Consider the following 22,983-nt stretch of genomic DNA (forward strand, 5'->3'; position numbering starts at 1 on the left):
CAGGGATGCCACGTGGGAACAGATCAAGGACATGGTCCTGTGCGGCCAGCCCTGGCTGCCTCTGCATCCAGGCTCGTGGTTTGCCTGCTAGTGTCACTGCTGCTGTGCCTGTGCTGGAGCTGCCTGCATGGCCCTGGGTACAGCTTGGCTTTTGAGTTCTGGTAGCTTTTCCGTGTTGCCGTGTCTCTCCTGTCAGCCCCACTCTGTTCCTGAGTGTCTTAGAGTGGACCGCAGATAAGAGGCTGCTCTGCCATGGTCCTAGAGGGCCCTGCAGAGTGTGGGTAAGCCCGTGGGTAGAGCCCTCCTCATTGGGAGCCACTATGCTTGCCTGCCTTTTAAAACTCCTGGGCCCAAAGTGTTGTGTGAAGTGGACAGGCCAGGGCAGGTGGGGCGGGAGTCAAGCCGTTAGGAATGGACAAAGGAGGAGGCTTCTCCTGTCAAAACCACCCTCCTTAGGAAGGAAGGGGAGGCTGGGAACTTAGCCGTCTCCAGTGGGCTAGCGTAGTCCAAGACATCTGCCAGACAAACACCCCCTCCCCCGCAGCAGAGACTACTGGTCTATCTGAGTGCATTGTGAGTGGGAACAATGGGAACAAGCTCTGCCATCCAGGGAGATGGTCTGCCAATCCTGGAAGCTCATGCCCGGAACAGGTGGCTGCATGGCCCTCCACCTCCCAAGCTCTGTTACACTTGCTGCAGTGCAACCCCTGAGGGATAGTACAGGGGGACAAGCTTGGGTGTAGGGAGAAGCCCATCCATCTCAGCCCATCGCTGCGACAGATGCACTGGCTTCCAGCACCAGTGTGAGGAAACAAGATGCAGAAATGACTCCAGTTGCTAACATGCTCTTCAGATCAGGGTGTTATGGGGGAGGGTTAGGGTTAGGGCAGGCAGGAAGGGCATGGAAGAAACAGGCCTCCTTCCAGCAGCTCTGACTGCTGATGGAACCATGTGCCCCAAGCTGAGGCTATACCTTAGGGAGCCTGTGCTCTGCTCAGAGGTGCACCACATGGCTGTAGCCCTCGTGGGCAGTGCATGGGAGGAGAACAGCAAATGCTTTCCCTCTCTGACCTCAGCCCCCCTCAGCATCTTCATGGTAGATGGGCCATGACTAGCTTCCGGGACAAGCTACTGTTCTGCCAAATGCTATACAAGGTCAGGTTCAGATAACACCTCATCCAGTCACTAATCTTGGTCAGCTATTCAGATTTGTTCCAAGAACCCTACTCAGCTCTCAGGCTGCACCTAGATGTTACTGTTAGAACCTAGCATCTCCACTCCAGCACTTTAGCCAACGCTGAGGCTTCTGTATAAGCCAGACTCCACCCAGACTTGGGAAGAAACCTCCATGCACTGTTTTTGGTAAGGGCAACCCCAGTCACTGCAGAAGACCTGGTTTTAGACTCCATGGGGCATGCACACAAAAGGGAATTGGCTTGGTGGGCCTGGAAACAGGCAGATGGACGGGGCAGAGCAGCCACCTGTGATAAAAGCAGTCTCCCTCAAGAGTCATGAGCACACCGACCTCCTCCCAGGGATGCAGAGACGTATGGGAAAAGATCCAGGTATCAGCCAGATCAGCCAGGGCTTTTCTGTAGTGACAAAGGGTGCCTATGGGCAGGTGATGTGGCTAAGGGCTGTGGTGGGTAGGGGCAAGGGATGAGTAGACTGGGTCTCCAGGCTGAAGGACAGCTGAGATTGGGTACTCCAGAAGGGAGTCTAATAGTTTTTTGTTTTTGCTCCCAGCCCTGATGAAGAATCCTCTCAGAGGTTCATTCCCTTTGTTGGGGTGAGTATCACCGGCTTCATTCACTAAGAACATGCCTGCCAAGATCCCTGCCAATGCAGGGTGCTTTAGTGTTAGCTTACACATATAAGACCCTTCCTCACCTTGTAAGCCAACTGAGGACTGCTTAATCCCTTCTCATAAATCCTCCATGCTTCCTTCCTGCATTTTGGTCTGGGAGCTTTTGGTTCCCAAAGTGAATACATGGGAGGATAAACCCCTATTCTGGGGGAGATGTCTCAGGCTGTCAACTCAGCGCTCAGATGAGGAGGCTTAGCCATCTTTAGCCATCTACAGGGTAAGGATGAAGCTCCCGGCAGGTTTGCTCAGGCAGGACTATACCTCCTGGCATAGGCTAGACATGACCAAATGTGGAGGCTCACTCCCAGTCCTGTTGTGAGACCTCTAGAGCAACATGACACTTGATGTCCAGGCAGTGACGCTATCTCTATAGTATCCTGTTCCAGGCCCTTTCTGTAGTAATAGAAGTGCCCCATGGGTACCTGACATGGCTGAGCCTGGATTTGGTATTGTAATTCAGTCTGACACAGCTTCGTGTGGCTAATGGCCACCATGCTAGATGGTTCGAGCCTGAAGAACTCTCCGCCTCGGCCCACACAGTACTGTGAAGCAGCCCCTGCTTCTGCATCCGTATTTTTCCAGCCAGTGTCTGGGTCTGATGATATCTAGGACTGGCCAGTCACATGCACATGAGATTTGCCACTGCCCAGAGCTGGGGCCATGTCCCCTGGATGGGAGGGTGCTGGGACAGAAGCTGGGCAGCAGCAGGGACATAGACGATGAACTCCCAGGTTGTGCCGAAGCAGAGTGGTAGGGCTGCCCATCCTCCCCACCTGCCTCCAGCCAGCATCTATTACTTCCCAGGTTGTGAAGGTTGGAATTGTGGAACCATCTTCAGCCACATCAGGTAACTTCATCCCTCTCTAAGAACTGCTGATGTGGCCCTCTGGATAGGTGGCCCTCTGCTGATTCTCCTATAATCACAAAGCCTCAGATCAAGGCGAACTAGCCAAGAAAGATAACATCCTGCCCCCACATAAGCTAGTCTGCCTACCCTACCTCCCCAAGAGCCCTAGTCCAGGCTCCAGCCAGCTGTGGGGCCAGACTAGACAGCTGTCTGACCACTGGCCTGTGATTCCTCCCCAAAGGAGACTCAGACGATGCGGCCCCCTCGGGCTCCGGTGTGCTGTCTTCCACTCCACCATCTGTGTCTACATCTCCTGCGGCCAAGGAGGCTTCACCTACCCCGCCCTCCTCTCCTTCAGTGAGTGGAAGCCTGTCCTCCCCCAGGTAAACAACATGGCTCTCGCTTCGTTGGTTTAAGGTGACACCCACCCTTGGTGTTCAGAGCAATGTGGGCAGATGCTGGGAAGGAGGCTGAAGGGCTGTGAGGGAGGGACACTTGGGGCTTGGTCCAGTCGCTGTGGAGAGGTGTAGGGGTGGCTGGTGTCTTCAGTGCTCCCTGGGACAGGAGTGGCTGTTAGAACAGGAGGCGCAAGAGGCCCCGCACGAGTGAGCCGAGTCCTACCAAGCCACCCGAGGCTCAAGCAGAGCTCAGACAAGCAAGTTGAACTGGGAAGTTTGAGTCCATGGCGGGCATGGCCTTAAGGTCCAGTCAGGACTTTTCTAGCCACCTGCTGTCACCAGCCACTCCATCTCTGATGAAGCTGGTGTGCAGGTTGCATGGCAATTTTGCCAGGGCCACAGGCACTAATAGTACCCTAGAAGACTATTAGTGGGCATTTGGCTGTGCAGAGCTTCTCATAGTTCCCGGGCACTGGCCAGTAAGTTAGTAGGTGAGGTGCCACTCACACCTGCTTGCCCACAATGGCACAGTGAGGTCATGAGTGTGAGCACTTCCCTCTGCCTTTTACAGCCAGGGCATCGGCGCTGAGCTCATGGGGCTACAGGTGGACTACTGGACGGCAGCGCCGCCTGCAGACAGGAAGAGAGATGCCGAGAAGAAGGACCTGCCCACCACCAAAAACACGCTCAAGTGCACTTTCCGGTCCCTCCAGGTCAGCAGGCTGCCCAGCAGCGGTGAGGCTGCGGCCACACCTACCATGTCCATGACCGTGGTCACCAAGGAGAAGAACAAGAAGGGTGAGGTGGGAATGTGCCGAGCAGGGCTGGACAGCGGGAGAGGGGTCTCTGGGCTGATCGTCAGTGATGGGGGATCATCCCCCAGCCCCTAGCAAATTCCCCGTGAATTCATAATTGAGCCCACAGCTCAGCTCAGAAGGAATTGGCAGTCAGACGCGCTTTGACAGCTGTGGCCCCTGAGCTGTGAGGACACTGAGGTCCTTGGCAGCTTGTGGCTTCAGGTAGAATGTCAGGCAGGATATGTGGTCACAGCAAGAAGCTGGATCCCAGGTGAGCAGGGGCCAGCCAAGTCCCCATGGCCACTGTTCTCCCGTCCTGCTTGCTGCGGGGCTCTGGCCAGCCTGGCTCTGAAGGAGCTGTCAGTCAACAGCAGGGCTCTTCTCTTCCCAGTGATGTTTTTGCCCAAGAAAACCAAGGATAAGGATGTGGAATCTAAAAGCCAGTGCATCGAAGGCATCAGCCGGCTCATCTGCACAGCTAAACACCAACAGAACATGCTTCGGGGTGAGCATGGGCCAGAGGGCTGCTCCAGAGGGTGCTGGGGGAATCAGTCCATGACCCAAGTCCTTTTTGGTTCTGTCTGTAAATGTGAACACAGAGCAAACAGATGGCTGGCTTTTCAAACCCAGCACAGGAACCAGTTGTTTGCTATAAAAGGCACACACATTTTGATAAGGTACTTGTATGCATCTAACGGCCTTTCAAGTTCAAATAATTTCTCAACCTTCTCTGTGTTTATTGATGGAGATATGGTAGGGGGTTGCTAGAGATGGAACCTAGGGTCTACCATTGCATTTTAAAGATTGGTTTATATACCTAAATGTCTTACAGAAGCTCCTCTGTAAGCGCACTTAATGTGTAGGACTCCTGGACCACTGAGAATTTAGGGTTGAGTCTTACTAAATCTGCCCCTGGAAGTGGAGGCATTTTAAGTAGGAACCTGTGAAGAGGAGGTGGCATAAATGAACCATACCTGGCTGAAATGTGGCTTAGACTCTCTAGTCCCCTGGGCGGTGGAGTCACCAAGGAGCTGAATCTTTGGAGGGCAGGTGATAGAAAGGACCTGGTAAGCATGGTTTCCTCCAGCTTCAGGATTGCCCTGCCTCCTGGCAGCAGCCCACCATCTCCGGTGGTTGCCTTGCCAGGCAGGCAGATGGTTAGGTGGTCCTCTTCCACAGTCCTCATCGATGGTGTGGAATGCAGCGATGTCAAGTTCTTCCAGCTGGCTGCCCAGTGGTCTTCCCATGTGAAGCATTTCCCTATCTGCATCTTTGGACACTCCAAGGCCACCTTCTAGCCCCACCCACGGAAGGGCTGACACAGGACAGTGGAGGGTCCTGCTCAGTGTCAACCATTGGTGGAGAGACAGATGTGTTTCTGTTAACGTGTGGTTACTACAGAGACAGACTCTTAAAAACACAAAGAAATGGTCTTAAGTGTGAATGTGCTCATAGCCCAGAAACTGGGGAAGCTAGTTCCCCGTGGGCCACCGAGTAACTGCTCTGCTTATTAACCAGAATATGTGGGCACTAGAGAGGCTAGTAGGAAGGGAGGTGGACTCTGATCTCAGAAGTGTTCTTGCCCTTGTGTCCTGTGCTTTCCTGAAGTCAGGATGCTGCTTTCTCGGGGGGTGGAGAGAGGGAGTCTAGTGGCCAAACACTGAGGGCAAAGGGTTTGGTCTCCTAGCACTCCCCAGGTGTGGTTCCCAATAAACTCCAGCCTCATGGCGGAGCTTTTATAGTAGCAGATCTTTCTAATGCTCTCAGATACATTTGACGATGGAGCTGCCAAGCAGATGTTGCTCTTGTGAAGTCCCCTTGGGCGGGGCAGAGCCAGCAGGCGCTGCATCCCCCCCCCCTCTCCTCCCCCCCCCCCCCGGGCTCCACTTCCAGAGGCACTGCTAGGCTTCTGCGGATCCTGCTGCTCAGATAGGTGGTCCTTGCAAATTTCCCAGTGTATGTCCTGGGAATGGCAGACCCTGCTGGGGTGTGTCTGAGACTGCTCTACCATACCTGCCACCTCTATTCTGCCTGCTGGACAGCGTCATCCAGGGCTGGCTGTGTGGGGTCTGGGTTGAAAATCAAGGTTATGAACTGGAAACAGACAACTAGAGGTGTGTGTGTGCATTTGTGTGCGCGCAAGCGTGTGTGTGTGTGTGTGTGTGTGTGTGTGTGTGTGTGTGTGTGGAGTGAAGGCTCAAGCAGACTGGTCTAACTACAGACACTATCCAAGGGACGTCCAAGCCAAGTTCTTCAAAGCCACCTGAACCCCATTCTTGGCAGTCCAATCCTCCATCATCTTCCCACTCAGTAGGAGAGGGAGGTGCTAGCCTACAGAAAGAACCATCTGACTGGACATGCCCCCACCATATTCATGAAGGGACCGCTGCCTCGGTCCTCATTTTCTCACGAATCCTTTCTCCCTGGGGTGCCAATTGGAAGGGTGCCTGCCCCCTTGGAAGCTGTGGCAGTCCCCGGCACTCCAGAGGTCCATTTGGGAGCTCTATGTTTGGTGTCTTGACCTTGAGAACTTCTAAGAGTGGAGCAGGCTGAGTGTGAGGACTACTTGCCTTTCCTGGGGTGAAAGATGGCCACTGTGATCCTTGGAGCTTGGCTTATCTGCCCCTTGAATTTCTTCCCAAACATCAACCTTGGTAGGGAAGATTTGCCCTAGAATTCTAGCCTGGAGGACATGGGAGGGGTGGCCAAGCCCATGCCTGAGGGAGGTCTGGCTTTATACAAGAGGAACGTGGGGCGCCTCCGTCCAGCAGCTGACTCAAGGCGAAGTCAGTAGAGCATAGCACCTGAGTACCATGTACCCACCAGCGTAGCTGTGCCAGTGCAGACCGAGAAGCAGTCACCCCTGTGCCTCAGTTCCCTCGCTGGTTAAAGAGAGACGTCCACTTTCCTTGCCTACCTCATGGAGCTGTGATGAGGACTCCTAGAGAAGCACTTTTGTCCCTTTGAAGGATGACTAGACACCAAAGCCCCCTGACAGGCAGTGCAGCTCTGGGGACAGCTGTGTGTGGATCCCACAGGCCTTCCTAGCCCGGAGGTTCCTCTTAGGCCAGTGTGGATGGGTGGGAAGGCTCCACTGCCCTTCCTGTCAGTTGAGGGCCCTGCCTCTCTACCTTCAAGTTGGTCCCTGCCACTCCCAACCCCCCCAGAATGCAGCTTAGTATCACTGAATGGTATCAGAGCTGAGAGGGGAGGGGTGGTCCTCGGCTCCTGTGCAATGGCTTGACCTAGCAGGCCTCACTTCTGCCTCTACCCTCCATCTCAAATGAATTTCTTATACAAATGTCCCGGCATTTCTTCCCTGAGCCAGAGTACCGAACCCTCACTTGCCCCCCAAATCCCCACGCCCTCCGGAGACTGCTCTGTCCTGGAGAGGGTCCAGCAGAGGCTGACAGCCTTGTGTGAGAATGACTCCGTCCACTTCCGAAGACTCCAGCGCGCTGTGACTGATTTCTAGGGTGTGTGTATGTGTTGCTAGTTTTGTTTTTGTTTTTTTTTTTTTTTAATGGAAAGCAGGATTCATGTAAATAGCTTTTCTGGGAGCAGATGCTGATCTGTCCCATGCGACCATGTGGACGATTTCAAGGTGCTGAAGCGACACTAATAAACTGACGGCGCTCAGGCCGCCCACTGCTGTGACTTCTTTCTGTGTTTTGGGGCCACGCGGCTGGAGCGCAGGGGCGCAGGCGTCGAGGGGCGGGCGGAAGCGGCGGCGCAGGGCGGGGTCCGCAGGACGGAAGCTCCCGGTCCGCCCCGCCCCTCTTCCTTGGGTTTCTGTCCTTGGCCGTCTCAGGATGTGCCCATAGGTCCCGCTGAGTCGGCCTCACATTAGTCCGAGGTCGCCGCCATCCTACTGAGTCCGCCTCCATCTACTCGGACCCAATCGAGCGCTCGCAGCCCGCGGCTTCACGCCCTGTGTAGACCTTTGTGAGCCTGGCCCCACCGGCTGATGCATTGTCGGCCCGATCCCATTAAGCCTGTCTCATTTGTCCGGAATCCACTGGCTCTTCCCTCGCTGGTGCCCACTGAGCCCGCTCCGGAACTCCCTGGGCGAGCTCTGCTCCCGCGTGCGAGCGGATGACCCAACTCCCCACATCCCACCCCTGCCCCCCAACTGACTTCAGGCCCGCGGAGGGGGTGGGAAATGAGGCCTCGGGCTGACCCCGAGCCTAGGCCTTGTGTGTGGTAGGATCGTCGACGTGGCAGAAGGGAGGCGGGCTGAGGACAGGACCCTAGGATTGAGAGCTTGCCAGGACAGCAGGCGAAGCACCCCCTGCAAAGCAAGGGTGAGGAAGGCTGGGCAGGCGGTCCGGAGAGATCAGAGCAGGGAAGCATCTACTTCTCCTGGGCTCTGATGTCCCCGGGGGGACTGCTGGCGTGGAGGGCAGTGGCCGCAGGAGCTGGGAAAGAAAGTCATGCAGGGGGCCCCTCTACTTGGCAAGAGTGATCACTGGCTAGAAGGCGGCCCTAGCAGAATTTGCCATCTGCCTTGGGGTCTGTTTTGACAGCCAGCGCCCTAGATGTGCGAGCTGCTGCCTGCTGTAGGTACAGATGGACAGCAGGCAGCAGCGCCCCCAGAGGAAGACGCTACAGTGGCAGCTCGCTCAAGATCAAGGGCAGCCGTCTCCACCACTCCGGCCCTCAGCGGCCTCAGTCCCGCCAGACACCAAGAGCAACCCTCAGGAGGATCTGCAGACCCAAGACTGGGTAAGCAGTAGGAGGCAGGCTTCTAGATGGACTGCGTGGGCAGGGGCATGGAGGAGAATGAGCCTCTGGGACAAGAGGAGGGCCGAATGGGTTGGCACAAACACACATGCAGTGTCCAGGGCCCTCTTCAACCACTCTGGCTAGGCTTTGGGGTAGACTCCCATTCTGGTGGACACTGAGGAGGGATTGCCCACGGTCAGAAAGAGTTTGCCACACATTCCCATCTCAGCCTTTCCCAGCGCACCCCAACCCTCAACAAAAGGGTAGCAATAAGTGGGAGGGAGGGTGAAGCCCCACAGCAGGGAAGTGACCTCTCTGCATAGCTACTGGCCATCACCAAGATGTGCATGGCAGCTGTACTGATGATTGCCTCCAACAGTAAGCAAACCTCACCAGCCGTGGCTGGATAGCAGGCACTGAATTATGTTCAGCCCAGTGGTAGGAGAGACAGGCCCAAGTGTGCAGACCCTAGGACACTCCCCGAGAGAGGCTATCACACTATCTGTGATATAGTTTCCACCGAGGAAGAGTACCAAGCCAGACCGCATCACTCAAAACTGTGGCCAAAATGCATGCTGGTGGTGCTTTGGTTGTGTGAGCATCCATTGAACCAGGCACTGAGGTGTATATGTTTGCCTGAGTACTCGCTGTGGTAAAAAGTGACAGACAGGTAAAGAGAGCAGGCTCCCAAGGCTGGTGTCATGCATGGTTAACACACTGAGGAGGCAGGGATGGAGGATTCCAAGTTCAAGGCCAGGCTGAGCTATATAACAAAACACAGTCTCAAAAAAACTACCAACAAGCCAGTGGTGGTGGCACACGCCTTTAATCCCAGCACTCAGGTGGCAGAGGCAGGTGGATCTCTGAGTTCGAGGCCAGCCTGGTCTACAGAGCTAGTCCCAAGACAGGCTCCAAAGCAGTTCAGTCTTGAAAACCAAAAAAGAAAACAAACAAAAAACTAGCAACAGGGCTGGAGAGATGGCTCAGAGGTTTAGAGCACTGGCTGCTCTTCCAGAGGTCCTGAGTTCGGTTCCCGGCAACCACATGGTGGCTCACAACCCTCTGTAATGAGGATCTGGCGCCCTTTTCAGCGTGCAGGGATACTTGGAGGTGGAGCACTGTATATACATAATAAATAAATGAATGACAACAGCACCAGAAGAGCGGGGTCCCAGAGTCACCTGCATGACTGACATGCCACCTCAGCATGTCCTCTGGGACCCAATGCTTTGAGGCCCCTGCGAAGGTGACACCTCTACAGCGCCAGCCTGTAGACCCCTGGGCTTTCCTGCGGCCACAGAGCATCTCCCTCGGGGCACCCTAGGCTGTGGAGGCCCTGAAGTGTCTGAAGTTGGGTGAGGTTTGCTCATGAGCAGGGGCAGCCGCAGTGGTTTTACACTGGTGAGATAATGGGGAGAACAGAGTCCTGTGGCTGAAGGGACTCCAGGCCCAGGTTGGGGACAGCGAGAGAGTCACTTCAGTGTCTGCCTTGGCTCCTTTTGGGGTCAGCTCCAATCTGAAGTTCCTCTGCCTCTTCCTTCCACAGTTCTCAGGCCCTGGTGGTGGCCCTGGCCTTGAGGGATGCCCAGGCTCCTGGCCTTGAGGGATGCCCAGGCTCCTGGCCTTGAGGGATGCCCAGGCTCCTGGCCTTGAGGGATGCCCAGGCTCCTGGCCTTGAGGGATGCCCAGGCTCCTGGCCTTGAGGGATGCCCAGGCTCCTGGCCTTGAGGGATGCCCAGGCTCCTGGCCTTGAGGGATGCCCAGGCTCCTGGCCTTGAGGGATGCCCAGGCTCCTGGCCTTGAGGGATGCCCAGGCTCCTGGCCTTGAGGGATGCCCAGGCTGCCTTCCCTGACCTTGTCCCGTGTCAGTCTCTCTCCCTTGGTATGGATTGTGCTTCCTCTGGGTCCGCGCTCAGCTGGCTCTGCCTCATGTCACCTCCCACAGAGTTCCTGGCCTGGCTGACATTAGTCCTTTGTCCCTCCCTCCCAGCCCCAGCGCAGAATTAGAGTCATTTTCTGTGCAGGCTGTCTTCAGCCCACAAAGCCATGCATGGTGCCTCAGAATGCAGGGACCTTGGGCCGAGCCAGGCAAGGGCTGGAGGAGCCCTTCCCAGCATCCATGATAGTCACAGTACCACTTCCCCACAATCCGGCCAGCATGCCCTGAACACCGGACAGAAGCAGGCAGGAGGCTGAACCACACAAGGGACACCTTTATCAGCCCCCCTGCTGTCCCCCAAAACTGTGAGTGGCCAACCAAGGAGCAAAAGACATGCAAAGCCAGCCTCATGAGGAGACCCTGTGATTGTCCCGGTTACTTCTAGAGTCTCCGGGACTCACACAGTGTGGTGTTCAGAAGTCAGCAGCATCTATTGCCACAGCTGCAGACAGGATCAGCTTGGGAAAATAGTCCTCACTTTCCATGTAAAATGTAGGAAATATGCAAAACCCACTTGAGATGAACTTTACCCAACCCCTTCCCCCAAAGAATTACAAAGACTTGAATGACAGGAGAGAGACACTGTTCCTGGAGAGCAATGTCAGACTCGGTGGGTTCTCCCCAAGGTATTTCATATCTCAGTGTTATCACTAAAAATGGTACATGTTGCCAGGCATGGTGGGACACAACTTCCCAGAATGTAGGAAGCAGAGGCAGGCAGATCTCTCTGAGTTTGAGGCCAGCCTGCTCTACATAGAAGCTTCCAGGCCAGCCAGGACTACATAGTAATACCTTGCCTCAACACAAAGCAAAATAATAATAATAAAAATAAACCCTACATTTCCCTTGTCTTACAGCTAAGTTCACATGGGAAAATGAGATGAGAACAGCTGGTTAGCTCCAACCTAGGAGATGGGAATTCATATGTAAGGTTTTGCCATAGTCAGGGGATGAAAGATAGTTTAAATAGCCAGATACGAAGAAAACAGTCGCTATTGGCAACAAGAAAATATCTGTCTAGAAAAATCCATGATAAACCAATGTAAAAATAAAAGCCGAAGGTTGGTTATATGACTATTGTAACTTAGTGGATTCAGGAAATATCACCAAAAAGTTCCCATTCCCTTTAGCAACAGAAATTATGGGGTCCCTCAGATTTCTTTCAAGGGACACAGAGAGTTTTGCCAAATAACACCAAGGTCCCCTGTAAAATCAGATCCTGCTGCTGTGTGAACATATATAACTTTTGGTTTTGGTTTTACAGGACAAGGTTGTACTGTGCTGTGTGCTGTGTGAACATATATAACTTTTGATTTTGGTTTTACAGGACAAGGTTGTACTGTGCTGTGTGGTCCTGGCTGTCCTGGAACTCTTTCTGTAGACCAGGCTGACCTTGAACTCAGAGATCCACCTGCTTCTGCCTCCTGAGGGCTGGGACTAAAGGCATGCGCCACTGCCACTCGGCTCATATATAATGCTTCAAACCTACCAGTTTGTCCCACAGTAATTAAGTGGTATTCTTATGGAGAAGGGACATTGGTTTTGATTTTTGAAACAAGGTCTCATGTAACCCAGGCTGCCTTTGAACTTGCTATCTAAGCAAGCAATAACCTTGAATTCCTGATCTTTCCTCTACCTTGTGAGTTTGGGAATTATGACTGTACCACCATGCCTGTAGGGCAGGTGCTTTGCTCAGTGGCTGGCTTGGTCTTAGGAGGTGATAGTCAAAGGTTCAGTCAATCACACACCTCTCTGAAGCTGCTTCTACAGTAGCTCCCATCTGCAGGAAGTCAGTGTTAGGTAGGTAGCGAAGACCCTTGCCACAGGATCGATCTTGGGTGGAGCTCTCCCCAGGGTAGCTGCGTAGTCTCAGGAAGGCAGCCAGGAACTGGCTTCCTCCAGTGAGACAGTAGAAATGGGGCAGGGTAGAAGCTGCTAAGGTGTTTGTATTCTCACTGTTCTGTTCCCACTGTTCTGTTTTTTGTTTTTGTAGAGGAGGTTACACTAGTCATTACTACTTTGTGTGTGTAAGAGGTAATAGAAGTATGATTGCCAGGAGCTGCTTGTCATCCTAGAGGCTAGCTGCCATATGCAGTAATTTAAATGTCTGTTGGGCTGTTGGCCAGGCAGTGGCAGAGCACACCTTTAATCCCAGCACTCAGGAGGCAGAGGCAGGTGGATCTCTGTGAGCTCGAGGTCAGCCTGATCTACTGAGTGAGTTCCAGGACAGGCTCCAAAGCCACACAGAGAACCCCCGTCTCAAAAACCCAATCCAAACAAAAAGCAAATGTAAGCAATCTGTTGCTGAAATGTTCACTAATATATAATTTGAAAAGCAAAGGTATTTCAAAGCTTTCCTTTGAGAGGAAGCCATGCAGTATTAAAACAAAAAGTCAAGGCTTTATTGGCCCTCAACCCTAGCACAAAACGATGGCATGAAATCAGAAGTCGAGCATTGTGCCTGCCATCTAGGACAAATGCTGAAAAGTTGACCTCTGAGTAAATCTAGGGGTTTACTTTCTGCTTTCCATGGAATTTTAAATCAGTATCGGAGCGATTGGCCGGCCTCTTACAGGACAGTAGAATACAGCCCTGTGTTTCATCACACATGTGCAGACACACCGACCTCAAACTGGAAACTGCTTTGGAAGACTCTGTATTTAGAATCCCAAATGAGAAATGCTTTTCTTCATACAAACATACGATCCTGAAGGGAAAGCCCAACAGATTTAAAAAGTATAGCACAAGCAGAGATGGAAATGCTAAATGACAGTCTGGAAGAGATGCTTATGATACATGGTTGAAATATTTACTAACCCGAATCTATGAAGAGATGGTTAAAAAAGAGAAAGTCAGCATAGTAGCCCCTACCTGTAATCCAGCACTTAGATGCTGAGGCAGGATTACTCAGGAACAACCTGGGCTCTATGCCAAAAATTCTATCTACAAAACAAACCAGCAAGGAGAAAACCACCCTAAGAGTCGAGTGGTAGGGGCTGGAGAGGTGGCTTGGTAGAGTTAAGAGCATTCACTGCTATTGTAGCGGACCTGGGTTTCGTTTCCAGCACCCACATGTACCCTTTTGTGTTACGAGTAGGTTTTCCTGTCGGCCTGGGCCCACTACTGCCAGCCCCAAATAACTCACAGAGACTCTGTATTTGATATAACACTGTTGGCCAGGTACTAGTTTCTTATCTGCTAGCTCTGTCTTAATAATTAACCCATTTCTATTAGTCTAAGTATTTCCACGTGGTCTCATCTTACCAGAGAGTGGGCCTGGACCTCTGTTCTCTCCAGTCTCTCCATGTTGACTCCTCCCTACTACTTCCTCGAATCCTCCTTGTCTCCTAGTCCCTCCTCTCTTGCTTTCCTATTGGCCAACAGTGCTTTATTCATTAACCAGTATGAGAAACATATTTACAGAATGACATCTCCCATCACTCCAGTTCCAAGAATCAAGATCCTCTCTGGCATCCACCAGCACAGACACCCATGTGGTACATATATATACATACATACGTGCATACAAGCAAACACATTTTTTTTTAAACACTGAGTGGTGGGCTGGAGATGTAGCACATCAGTAGAACGTGTGCCTCCGTTTGATCCCCAGAACCACACACCAAACGCAGGAAAAAGAAAGTGGGTGAACTATGCCTTTCAGTCCCAAAACAAGCAAACAAAACCCGCCTAAACGAACATCGAATGTGAATGCATTGGTAGGAATGATGGCAATGGCTGTGGCTGGGGCCTGTGAACATGTAAGGAGTTTCTGGCAGTTGTTTTTCTAAGAACCTGTCTGTGAATATCGTCCACTATTTCTTTTCTTTTTAACTATTCACTTGTCTTCCTAATGCCATTTTTTATTATTTTTTTTTTTTTTTACTTTATGTTCATGGATGTTTTGTCTGCATGTATGTCTGTATATCACATGCATGTCTGGTGACCTCAGAGGCCAGAGCATATTGGATCCCTTGGAACTGTAGTTACAGACCGTGTGAACTTAATAAAGGTGCTGGGAATGAACTTGAGTCTTCTACAAGAACAGCAGGTGAAGGCTCTTAGAGCCTTCATCCAGGAGCTGATGGAAGCAGAAGCAGACACCCACAGCTAAACTCTGAGCTGAACTCCTGGAATCCAGTTACAGAGAGGGAGAAGCGATAATGAGCAAAGGGGTCAAGACCAGGCTGAGGAAACCCAGGGAAGCAGCTGACCTGAACAAGGGAGAGCTCATGCACCCCAGTCTGACAGCTGGGAAACCAGCATAGGACTGACCCAGACCCCCTGAATGTGGATGTTAGTTAGGAGGACTGGGCAGTCTATGGGGCCTCTGGTAGTGGATCAGTGTTTATCCCTATTATACGAATGGACTTTGGGAGCACATCCCACATAGACGGATACTCCCTCAGCCTAGACACATGGGGGAGGGCCTAGGCCCTGCTCCAAATGATATGACAGACTCTGAAGACTCCCCATGGAAGGCCTCACCCTCCCTGGGGAGCAGAAAGGGGATGGGCTGGGGTTGGGGGGGGACAGGGGAGGCTGGGAGGGTGAGGGAGCTGGGATTGACCTGTAAAACAACTGTTTCTAATTTAAATAAACAAAGGAAAAAAGCAAACAAAAAAGGACAGCAGGTGACCTTAATTGCTGAGCCACCTCTCCAGCCTCTAGGTTAAATTCTTAGGTTGTTAGTTTTGTTGCTTTGGTTTTTGTTGTTTCTTCTGAAACTGAGTTTCTCTTGTGTAGCTCTCTGTCCTGGAACCAGAGATCTGCCTGCCTGTGCCTCCTGAGTGCTGGGTTAAAGGTGAGCTCCACCACACCTGGCTCAGGTTAAATTCTTAAGTATGTAATTGTTTGGCCAGAATATATGAGTTTAGAATGTTTTCTTTAAAAAAAAAAAATTTTTTTTTTTTTCCTGGCCTGTTGGTGCGGATCTCTGTGAGTTCTAGACTAGGCCAGCCAGGTCTACGGAGTGAATTCCAGGACAGCCAGGGCTACACAGAGAAACTGTCTCAAAAACAAAAACAAATTTTGGTTTCAGGCCTGGTGTTAGTGGTGCACACCTTTGATCCCAGCAGAGGTAGGTGGATCTCTGAGTTTAAGGACACCCTGTCTCCAAAAACAACAACAACAAAAAAGTGTTGTTGTTGTTGTTGTTGAATTCTTGGTCTCCACGAGTTTGAGGTCAGCCTGGTCCACAGAGCAGTTCCAGGACAGCCAGGGCTACAAAGAAAGACTTTGTGTCAAAGGACAAAATCTAAACACACAAATTTTATTAACTCCTTGAGGATGTTATGCAGTGTTTTTTGATTGGGCCTGGCAGGGTGGTGCACAGCAAGGGACAGGCAGGCTCTATGAGAAACTGAGGCCAGTCAAGACAGCCAGGGCTGCACAGAGAAACCCTGTCTCAAAAAACAACTACGTATTTTGATCATATTCACCACCACCTCTGGCGCCTCCTTGATCCACCCCACCTCTCTCTCTGCCTAGCCAGCTTTATGTCCCTTTTTAATTTTTAAGCCATCAAGTCTAACCTGTGCTGACCAGCTACTTTTGGGTCTGGGACTTGCCTTGTAGTGTGGTTAGCCTACTAGTAATGACAAAGAGAGAACTGATTTCCCTCACCTGGCAGCTCTGGTCCTCAGCTAAGGGTGGGGCTTGGTGCCCTCTCCCCCTCCACACTGGGCTTTTGTCTGGCTGGGGCTTGTGCATCCTGTCACAACCACGGAGAGTTCTTACGTGAACCTGCTCTGTTGTGTCCCACAAAACAGCGTCCTTGAAGTTATCCACCACGCCCGGTTCTTACAGCCTTTCTGCTCTCTCTCTCTGGAAGAGTCCTGGGCCTTGGGTGGGGATAAATGTGATCCAGATGATCCACCGAGGGCTGGGCATTCTCAGTCTCTTGTTCTCTGGGCGCTGACCACTTGTGGATCTCTGTCCTTTGCTCTTGACTGCAACAAGACGCTTCTCTGATGAGGGCTGAGGATGCACCAAAGACGATAGATAGTATAGGATAAGTCACTAGAAGTTTCTATTTTATGTATGTGGGTGTTTGGTCTGCATGTAAGTTCATGCATGGCTGGTGCCCACAGAGGCCAGGAGGAAATGTTGGGTTCCTGGACCTGGGGTTATAGGACGGTGTGATCTATCACGTGGATGCTGGGACTCAAACCTGGGTATTCTGGAAGAAGGGTGTATTGTACTCTCAACTGATGAGCCCTCTCTCCAGAGCCCTTAAAATCCTTTTCTCCGCCTTTTGTTTGTTTTATTGATACAGGGTCTCTCTGTGTAGCCCTGGCTGACCTGGAATTCACTCTGTAGACCAGGCTGGCCTCACACTCAAGAGATCCGCCTTCCCCTGCCTCCCGCATGCCCCACTCACCCCTGACTTGGCATTATTGTTGTGGTCGTCATCATTCTCCTTCTCTTCCTTTTCTTCTTCTTTGATTTTTGAGACAAATGTTTCTGTGTCTCCCTAGCTTCCTGGCATTTGCTGTGTAGACCAGGCTGGCCTGGCCCAGAACTCACAGAGATCTGCCTGTCTCTGCCTCCCAAGTGCTGGGATTCAGGGGATTTCTTCCAGTGGTGGATTTGAGCTGCAGATTGTCCTCCGAGCGTGGTTCTGGCCACACTCCCGCACTCTGCCTGTATCTTGCTTGTCACGTTATCTACGCAAATATGCATTTCAGTCTCTACTTTCTTTGTCCTCACGTGTTGGGTTGGTTGGCAATTCCAGTTGTGTTGTTCTGTGGCCTTAAAATGGTGAGCTCCAGGGGCCTGGTGTAGATCCATTTTGTTAGTGGCCCAGATCCTATCCAACTCGTGTGTAAGTGTCCCATCTGTTTGTTGAGCACATGGCAAGAGTTCTCTAGCATATTCTGAGACGTCAGGTACTTAAGGCTTTATCTTTAAATTTCATTCTTAAAGCATTCATGCCTGCTGCTGGGCAGTGACCCTAAAACCTTGCTGTTAGCTCTCTTGCTGAGATCTCACCAACAGTGACCGCAGAATGTGCGCAAGAAGCCAGTGCTGCTCTCCTATCCCTCCATTTTAGAGTCTGCTGACTTTCTGCCGCATGAATAGAGGATTAAGTGCTCTACCATCCACCTGCTCTCTTCCCCCTCTTTCCAAGGAGTTACATTACACTTGTTTATGTCTGCGCCTGTGTGTGTGCGCGCCTCTGTGTGTGCGCGAGTGTCTATGTATGTATGCATGCATGTGTCTGTGTGTTGCTTGGCACTTGTATGTAGCATCATCCCAGTGCCATTTTTACCTTCAAAAGTTTTTTTTCTCTAAGATTTACGTATTTTACATGTATGAATGTTTTGCCTGCATATATGTCTGTGTGCCGTGTGTGCATGTCTGGTGCCTGTGGAGGCCAGAAGAAAGCTTTGGGTCTCCTGGAACTGAAGTGAGCAGACAGTTGTGAGCCTCTGTGTGGGTGGGTACGGGGAGCTGAACCCAAGTGTTCTTAACCACTCTCTCACCAGCTTCACTCTCAAAAAGTTTTAAGATATTCCCCCTCTTGCCAGCATTCTGAAATGTCTGCAAACGTATTCTGCTAAGGCTGTTTCCTATATGTCTGGGGACACGGTGTGTGCATGTTTGTGTGTATATGTTTGTTTTTTTCCTTTTCTCATTTTATTAGTTTCAAGTTGATACAACAGGAATGATTCTCTGGCTTTCTCACAGCCTGCTAGTTTTTCATATCTTTGTGGTGGTGCTTTGCTTTCCATCCTATATTAGTCAGTGCTCATGGTAATAATGCTTCGTAACGAGTATCTCCAAATGAATTCTGAATTTACATTTTCCCGTTTCTTGGACAGACGAGGGTGTGTGGATACCCTGTGTGCGGCTCTCCCTCTCAGAGGTCTCCTGTTCCTGCCTTTCTTGAGGTTGATGCATAAACACAGGAGGCCTAGCTGTGGCCTTATGTCTATGTGCCACGTGTAGAGTGCATGTACCCTCTGCCATCAGCAGAGCAGAAGCCACACCAGCATGAAGTACTGTGACAGCTACAGGAGAGGCGCGCAGTCCCGCCACACAAAGTGGGTTAAGAATAGGAACAGCTCCAGAGTACCCTCCCACTGAGTGTCCGTCTTGCCAAGTCGCACTTTGCATGTCCAAGGTCATCCTTGTCCTCTGGGCGACCCCTCTCCACCTGCTTTGCTCTTGTTTCATCCATAGCCTGTATCCCACAGCCAAAGGCCACAGTGATAGTAGAGACCTGGGACCTCTGTCCTGTTTTTCACCTCGTTAGAGGCTCTGTCCTGCTCTTCACTGGGGACTTTGCATGCTCAGATGGCCTTTGCTAGCAGGTGGCTTAGCTGTGGCATGGTCAGACAGGTGTCTGGCTTTCAGTGGCTTCTTCTGTGGACTGGGGTAGGGGGAACAGAGTAAGCTAGGCTGCAGGATGGGGATGAGGGGCTGTGCACTTCCAGGCCTGCATTGTCTTACACTGCCGCCAGGCAGAGGTCTCCGAAGAGAAGGAGTCGGAAACACTGATATTGGGGGGGGAGAGGCTACCATCAGTTGGGGCTGCCCTACTGTAGCTTAGGAAGCATAGAATGACACTTGTCAGTTCTAGAGGCTAGCAGGCCAAGGGCAAATCCCTCAGAGATTCTCGTCTGGAGAAGCCCACTTCTTGGTTGCCTTTCCCTGTGTGTTAATGTGTGGGTCCCTTTCTGATGCACTGAGCACCTAACCCTCCCCTGAGGCCCTTCCTCCTTGTTTAGCATGGTGAAGGGGAAGGCCTTGGCCAGTGGACTGGCTGGGACACACACCCTGAAGCCTGGCCTCTGGGGGTTGCAGCTCTTCTCGGCGTATAGACCCTCATCCCCAGTGTTTGTCTCCTCTTCCCTGAGTACATGTCTTGGAATCAAATATTCAGTTTCCCCGCCCCCCCTCATATTTTTGCCATCAAAGCTTCTTTCTTTGTGTGTGTTGGTGGGGGTTCCAGGCACGGATCCAAGGTGCCCACGCTAAGCGTGTTCAAGCGTGTGTTTTCGCATGAAGCCCACCCAGCCTCTTGCTGAGTGTGTTCTCATTGTCGTGAAACAGATTTCCAGGGCTTTCCGCTTCCCGAATCTGCATTATCTCCATTAAGCACCTCCCTTTCCATTCCCAGAGGCTTCGCTCTCCTTTCTGTCCCAGGGAACTTGAGTTTGGCAGTTCCTACACCAGCAGGATCGCAGAAGCTGTGGGGACACGTGCTGTGGTGGCTACTGTTTTACATTCACCCACACAACAGCATGCGTCAAACGTCCTTTCTTTTGTCAGTTTTTAAAAAGGTACGTGTGTATACATGTGTGCATGCAGGTGCCCACAGAGGCCGAAAGGGTGTCAGATCCTCTCCGAATTGGCATTACAGGCAGCTGTGAGCTCCCTGATGTGGGTGCTGGGAACTGAACCCAGGTCTTCTGCAGGAGCAGAGTGCACCTCTTAACTGCCCAGCCATCTATCTAACCCCCAATGCCCTCTCTTTTTTCCTTTTTTTCTAGCGTGAACCATGCCTGGCTGAGTGAAAGAAGCTGCAGTGGACAGGAGGTGCACACACCTCCCCAAGTCCCGGCTTTAAATTCTTCTGGGTCTGTACCTGGAAATGGAATCACTGGGTTGTTGTGGGTTAATTCTTTCAGGGGTCCATCACTTGTAATGGTCTCATCCCTACTTTTGGCCCTCCATCCAGAAGGTAGCTAGCTGGGTGTGCCCCCTAAATGGGCATTCTGGAGGAACTTCGCTGGGCCACCTGACCTGGGCAGGGGCATGTTGTGGCTGTTATATGGAGGCCTTACCCATAAGCCTATGCTGGCTTTCTTGCAAGCCAGGACCTTCCAGTCTCCTGCATGGCGCTGGCTGATCAGCCCCTTCAGCTCATGCCTGCTTTTAAAACTTTGTTCGCGTGGGTTCGGAGTATTAATTTTCCTCCTAAATCTCTTTACAGATATTTTACTTATTTTTGTTGGTTTTGGTAACTGAACCCAGCTGTTAGCATCCCTTTATAGGCCTCTTGGGAGCGCCTGGGGTTGATCTTTGAGACCCGATTTTTTGGGGGGCACACAACAGATTAGATTGGTTATGCCTCTGGCCCAGCCCCACCCTCCACCTTGGAGTACTTTGCTGGCTGTAATGCCCTGCACAGTCCAGGGACAGATGAGACCGTAACCATGAACACCTCATGGGGTCCTTTCAGTTCAGGTATACCGCACAGGCTATGTGAGAGGGTACTTACTGCCTTCCCCACCCGGAGCTCATTCTGAGACAGAGCAAGAGAATCAGGCCAGCCTGGGCTTCATAGTGAGACCCTGCTCAAAATAAACAAATGGGAGCTGGAGCCATCGCTCACTTGGTACAGCGCTTGCCATGCAGATAGGAGGACCTGAGTTTGGAGGTGACCATGCGCTCTGTCCCCACAGGTGTGTGAGCCTCCCGAGCGCAGGCGCCCTGGTAGCCGCTGGAATGTCAGCATCGACGAGCGCAGGCGCCTGGCCATGCTGCATGCACAGGACAGGACAAACACTGCCAGGGCCACATCTAGAGACACTCTGGGCCTGCACCTCCCTGGCCGGCCAACTGTACCCTCCCCACTGAGTGGGCCTGCCCCACCCTCTCCCACCCAGGTCCCTGAAGCCATGGTCGATCCCCCGCAGGACATTATACAGATGGTGGCCCAGCTGGTGTCTGAGGGTGTGGACCGAGATGTACTCCTGCCTCACCCGGACCATTCCAACATGTATCCCAACGGCTTCCAGGACTTCTTGGCCCAGAGCACTCCCCACTGGCAGAACGAGAATTTTGAGCCCCACACCTCGAGGTCACCCCGCTCCTAAGAAGGAGCCCTGCTTAGCCCAATGTATCCAGTGCCTTTCTTTGTGGGGTAGCGTGACTTCCTTACCCTGTGTGTGTGCTCTCTGCGTCCCACGGTGGGCATGACCGACCCACCCACAGAGGACAAATAGGTCAGGTCTCAGGACTCCGGGAGAGCTGCCCCTCCTGGGACCCTGGTTGGGAACTCTGGGAGAGCCAGGGAAGGGAGTCAGGGGTGACCTTCCAAAACAGCCCCTGCTCCATGGGGCATAATGGCGCCCAGCACTTGTGGGCCTCTGAGGAGGCTGGATTGCCACACAGATGCTGGTTCATGACCCACTGCTTTGAGAGCGCCATTACTGAGCAACTGCCTGAGGAGCTGCCATTGCCCACTTCCTCCAGTAGGGTTTTCATGTCATGGACGGTTTGGGACCCATGGGATCTAGCATCAAGGCCCGAATGGGATGTGTGACCTGGGAGATGCTGTGATGAGACTATGGTGGCGGACTCACTCGTAAGCATGGGTAGGCAGGCCTTCCAGGTAACTGATCATTCCGAACGGTGAACTTGGAGTTAGACAAGGTTAGGAATGCAGTGTGTGTGCGCCCTGCAGTAGGTTTGCAGAAATACAAGGAGCCCTGGGTCTTCAGTAACTTCTCACTCTTTGTCTTGAGGCTGGGGGTCCTGAAGAGGGTTCAGCACTGGGGTGGTAACGCATCCCACATTTGAGGGACAGCAAGCTGAAGGAGAGGCAGGAAAAGGATGGTAACCCCAATCTGTCACCGTGGCCGTAGTGGTCTGGGCTTCTATGTGGGTGGGGCTCGGCCCAGGGGACTCTGAATCAAGAGGAAGCAATGAGTCCTGGGTTCAAGTGAGGGTGTAAGAACCGTGTCCTGGATCTTGAGGGAATCAGCCTGGTTGTGCAGCACTAGCTGCCCCTTCCCAGAATCCCTTGCTTCCCATAGACTTAGCCATGCATGACACCGGATCCCTGGCTGACTTGAATTCTCTGCGCTTGCAGTGAAACCCCTCCTCCTCCAGGAGGTCTGCCTTCATCACCCTACTGGCATCCCTGCCCAGCTGTCCCCCGATTTAATTTCTGCCCGTCCTCCATTTTCCAGGATACAGAGGTTAAAGGGAAAGCAGGGCATGGTGCCACGAGGCCTAGGGCAGGGACAACCCTAAGGAGACTGGGGCACCGCTTGTCCTCTCCACCTGCTCAGAGTTTGGAGCTGACTTAGAGCTGGACAAGAAGATACAGAGTCCTGCTGATGTGAGCGGAGGTCAAAGGTCACCACACTAGTGCGGTGCACTCAGCTGAGTGGCTCTGAAGGACTCCATGATCGCTTCCGCTCACGGCAGAGTGCTGGCAGGGGGCCCCTCCTGGCCTTGTGCTCTTGCCTGGGCCTGAGTCTGCAGCCAGATGGATACCAAGATGGTCAGCTTCTCTTAGACTCTTCCCCATCACAGCAACTGGAGCTGGTGGGCTCAGCAGGGGATGGAGCCTGGTGTTGGAGTTGTTAGCAGTGCCTGTGAGAATACTGCGGCCCAGGTACTGGGCAGTGCGTAGTTTCCAGTGGCCGCTGCAGCCAATGGTCACAAGT

At 52.4% G+C, this 22,983-nt stretch overlaps 2 protein-coding genes across 8 annotated transcripts in view; both read left to right on the forward strand.

Moving 5' to 3' along the window:
• Pacs2 (phosphofurin acidic cluster sorting protein 2) overlaps window positions 1–7,566 on the forward strand; it is a 55,033-nt gene extending 47,467 nt beyond the window's left edge. For 6 of the 7 annotated variants that reach the window (XM_051196697.1, XM_051196700.1, XM_051196698.1 and 3 more), the window contains 6 exons: window positions 1,747–1,789; window positions 2,672–2,714; window positions 2,956–3,097; window positions 3,684–3,910; window positions 4,301–4,414; window positions 5,089–7,566. In XM_051196697.1, the coding sequence (XP_051052654.1) occupies window positions 1,747–1,789; window positions 2,672–2,714; window positions 2,956–3,097; window positions 3,684–3,910; window positions 4,301–4,414; window positions 5,089–5,207 (688 nt within the window). In that variant the 3' untranslated portion in view covers window positions 5,208–7,566. Of the gene's footprint in view, window positions 1–1,746; window positions 1,790–2,671; window positions 2,715–2,955; window positions 3,098–3,683; window positions 3,916–4,300; window positions 4,415–5,088 lie in introns of those variants that run through there. The other variant, XM_051196703.1, reaches the window with a different exon arrangement.
• An 869-nt stretch (window positions 7,567–8,435) lies between these two features.
• Window positions 8,436–21,424, forward strand: Tex22 (testis expressed 22). Its single transcript, XM_051196705.1, has 2 exons — window positions 8,436–8,634; window positions 20,989–21,424. The coding sequence occupies exons 1-2, from the start codon at window positions 8,479–8,481 to the stop codon at window positions 21,400–21,402; spliced, it is 570 nt and encodes a 189-aa protein (XP_051052662.1). The 5' UTR covers window positions 8,436–8,478; the 3' UTR covers window positions 21,403–21,424.
• Window positions 21,425–22,983: the final 1,559 nt, after the last annotated feature.

Source organism: Phodopus roborovskii, unplaced genomic scaffold (assembly GCF_943737965.1).
Source record: "Phodopus roborovskii unplaced genomic scaffold, PHOROB, whole genome shotgun sequence".
Lineage (NCBI taxonomy): Eukaryota > Metazoa > Chordata > Mammalia > Rodentia > Cricetidae > Phodopus > Phodopus roborovskii.